Below are 2,838 nucleotides of genomic sequence, written 5' to 3'. Positions count from 1 at the left end.
GAACCGGCAGCCGCGGCTGTGACCCCGCCTCCGGCAGCGCCCGCCACGCCCCCCCGCACGGCCACGCCCCTCACCGGGCCGGGTCCCCCCCGGCCCCGTCCCCTCGCTGGGCGTGTCCCCGCTCCTTCCCACGGTGGCGGCGCGGGTGTCACGTGGCGCGCGGCCCCGGACGCGGAAGTGCCGCGCGGTACCCGCGGGACGGCACCGGCAGGTCAGGGCAGGGCCCCGCGCTGGGCGCTCCGCGAGCAGGGGCTCGACTACGCTGCACTCTGCTGTGGCACGGCCGGCCCCGGCCGCGCTGCCCTGGTGCAGTGAGCGGCACGGAGCGTTAAGGTGTCCGCGCTCCCTTCGCGCCTGGACTGCGCCGTTCTCCCCGGTGTCCTTCCCCCGGGGCTCTGGCGTGAGCCGCCGCGCTGCTCGCTCTCTACTACTGTCCTCCGTGCGGGTAAGGACCTTGGCGGGCCCGTGCGCCCGACCGCCCTCACCGCTGCTCCGGGCAGGAACTCGGGTGTCTCGATGCGCTTCTCTTTCCCTGTAAGCGAGCGGTTCCATAGCTGCTCAAGGACTGTAGGCACAGCAGCGGGCTGGAACTGCTTGGCGTTGTTTGCTCTCCGCTCCGGCCCTCCTCGTTGTGGCGTCCTGGAGCGGGTCTGCCGGCTCGCAGCACCAAGCGGTGCTTCTTTCCAGACCGGCATCGGCTCCAAGTTTGAGAGTTAGTTTTAACAAATTTTAGTTATACGGGTCTTTTTTTCCCACCACGACTCTGTAGCTCGGTGACTGACTTTCTGTAAAGCACTTCTGCAATCTCAACCCTTTAATCAATTTGAAAAGCACACTTTTGGGTCCATCTGTCCTTATGCCTGTCCCTGTAGCTGCCCCTCACTCTCCTGTGCTGGGCGCAGCTCTGCCGCGCTGCGGTGAAATCGGCCGGGACAGCGTGCTGTGTTCACGTGCAGAACGTACACAATGGTTTTGCATTGACAAGAGATCTGTGTTTGATTTTCTTTCTATGTTAGATATGCAAGATGCCTTTAACCGTCTTGGCTCGAAGCGTCTGAGAGGAACTGGAGCTCAAGATGAGAACCAACAAGGTGTACAAGCTCGTCATACATAAGAAGGGGTTTGGAGGCAGTGGTCAGTATCTCCTAGCTTGTAACAGTGAGACCAATACTCACTTAATTGAAAACGATTGTTCTATTGTAAAATTGCAATTGTAAAAGAGTGAAGATGGAACTTTGATGTAACAAGCAGTATTTCCAGCCAGAGTTTGGAAAGCTCTTTCTAATAACAGGATGCAGCAAGATAAATGAACGTTTATTGGAAGAGACCAAGATTGTGTCTACAAAAAAAATGCTTTATTTTTTCTTCCTCCCCTTTTGTTGCAACACTTTTCTCTTGATCTGGTGTTTCAGTCACCCTAGTGAGTGACATATATGTCAATGACTCATGACTGCACATAGATGTGTTTCTGAGCACTATTAACAGTGCCACTGATTTGATTGCTCACTACTTCTAGACTTACACATTGATAAATCTTGTTGAGATTGTATAGCTGCTGGTGTTTGTTGTATGAAAAGTAAAGAAGATGATTCTGGTTGCCTAAATAAGACCTGGTCTTTTGTGACCACTTCTTTTGGGAAAGTTCTGTTATTGGAGTTGTTTGTGCCTGCAGGAGTGGCTGATCTGAAGTGGCTGGGTGGGGACTCTGTGGGGAATAGAAAGCATTTTGGTGATGTCTTCATCTTGGTTTAGTATATTTATGTATGCTGAGCTGTTGTATGCAAAAATGTAGGTGTCTATTTAGTATATATGTGTTCATTGCCCTCATTCATTTATGTCTTGTAGATGATGAACTGGTGGTGAATCCTAAAGTATTTCTTCAAATCAAGCTGGGAGATGTTGTGGAAATTGCACATCCCAATGATGAATACAGGTGAATTCTTTTTGCTGATGTCAGTGAGGTTGGAGCACTGAAAGGATCTGTTCATGTGTCGTGCTTTCTAGAGTGGGAGGCTCTTAGGGCTGACGAAACTTTGCTTCAGGATGCTGCCATGATTTTTTTCTGCCTAAAGAGAACTAAAGAGGTAACTTTAGCAAGAGTGCTTCCTTAAAATTTGTGCAGTTCTTTGTGTTTGGTGTTAGTTTGCTGATCTTCTGTAGGCAAAGCAGCACCTGACTATAGAATCAACAATGTCTGTATCCTCTTCCTAGACCTACTGTTACCTAAGGATTATTCTCCTATCCTACAGAATATCCTAGGCAAAAATAAAATTTTGTGGCCTTGTTGTATGAACCTGTTCGTCCTGCAGCCTCTGTCTGAAAGGCAGCAGTACACTTGTGTGAGGATCTGAGAAGTTCTTGTGTGACCTGCTTTCCCATTTGTAGTATCATCTTTAGCTCAAGAGTACCTTGTAATTATGAAGAGGGTAAGGAGCAAGACAGAGAGACAGGTGGAGAGGATGGTGTATGAAGCTTTCTAGAAAGTATGAATGTTTCTCTTTAGCTTATCCTGTGGTCCATGTTACTAAATAGTTTTGGGTGTGATTTACCAGAGAGACTGTTGGTATCTCAACTTGTCTCCTTTTTTTCTCTTCTCCATGCTAGTCCCCTGCTTCTCCAAGTGAAGTCACTTAAGGAAGATTTACAGAAAGGTAAAGTTTGAGACTCATGCACAGTCAAATCAGGAAGGGTGGCATGGCTGGGCTGTACCTATAACTGGTTAGCATGTGTATTTAAATTCATAAGAAAATTAATGCTCTGTCTGTTTTGCAAGGGAAGGATTTGAATTTTAACATAAAATGGGTTAGTTCTAAATCTGCTTTTGTTTGGGTAAGATGA

General features: G+C 48.7%; 1 protein-coding gene across 11 annotated transcripts in view; it reads left to right on the top strand.

The window, feature by feature from the left end:
- Nucleotides 1-151: 151 nt before the first annotated feature.
- DEPDC5 (DEP domain containing 5, GATOR1 subcomplex subunit) overlaps nt 152-2,838 on the top strand; it is a 40,732-nt gene continuing 38,045 nt past the window's right edge. For 7 of the 11 annotated variants that reach the window (XM_018916446.3, XM_009092262.4, XM_018916447.3 and 4 more), the window contains exons 1-4: nt 153-445; nt 1,017-1,134; nt 1,846-1,933; nt 2,605-2,651. In XM_018916446.3, the coding sequence (XP_018771991.1) occupies nt 1,077-1,134; nt 1,846-1,933; nt 2,605-2,651 (193 nt within the window). In that variant the 5' untranslated portion in view covers nt 153-445; nt 1,017-1,076. Of the gene's footprint in view, nt 446-1,016; nt 1,135-1,844; nt 1,934-2,604; nt 2,652-2,838 lie in introns of those variants that run through there. The other 4 variants (XR_007778900.1, XM_018916443.3, XM_018916440.3 and 1 more) reach the window with 2 other exon arrangements.

Source organism: Serinus canaria, chromosome 15, assembly GCF_022539315.1.
Source record: "Serinus canaria isolate serCan28SL12 chromosome 15, serCan2020, whole genome shotgun sequence".
Lineage (NCBI taxonomy): Eukaryota > Metazoa > Chordata > Aves > Passeriformes > Fringillidae > Serinus > Serinus canaria.
The sequence above is the reverse complement of the archived record's forward strand: the minus strand, read 5'-3'. Positions and strand labels throughout refer to the sequence as shown.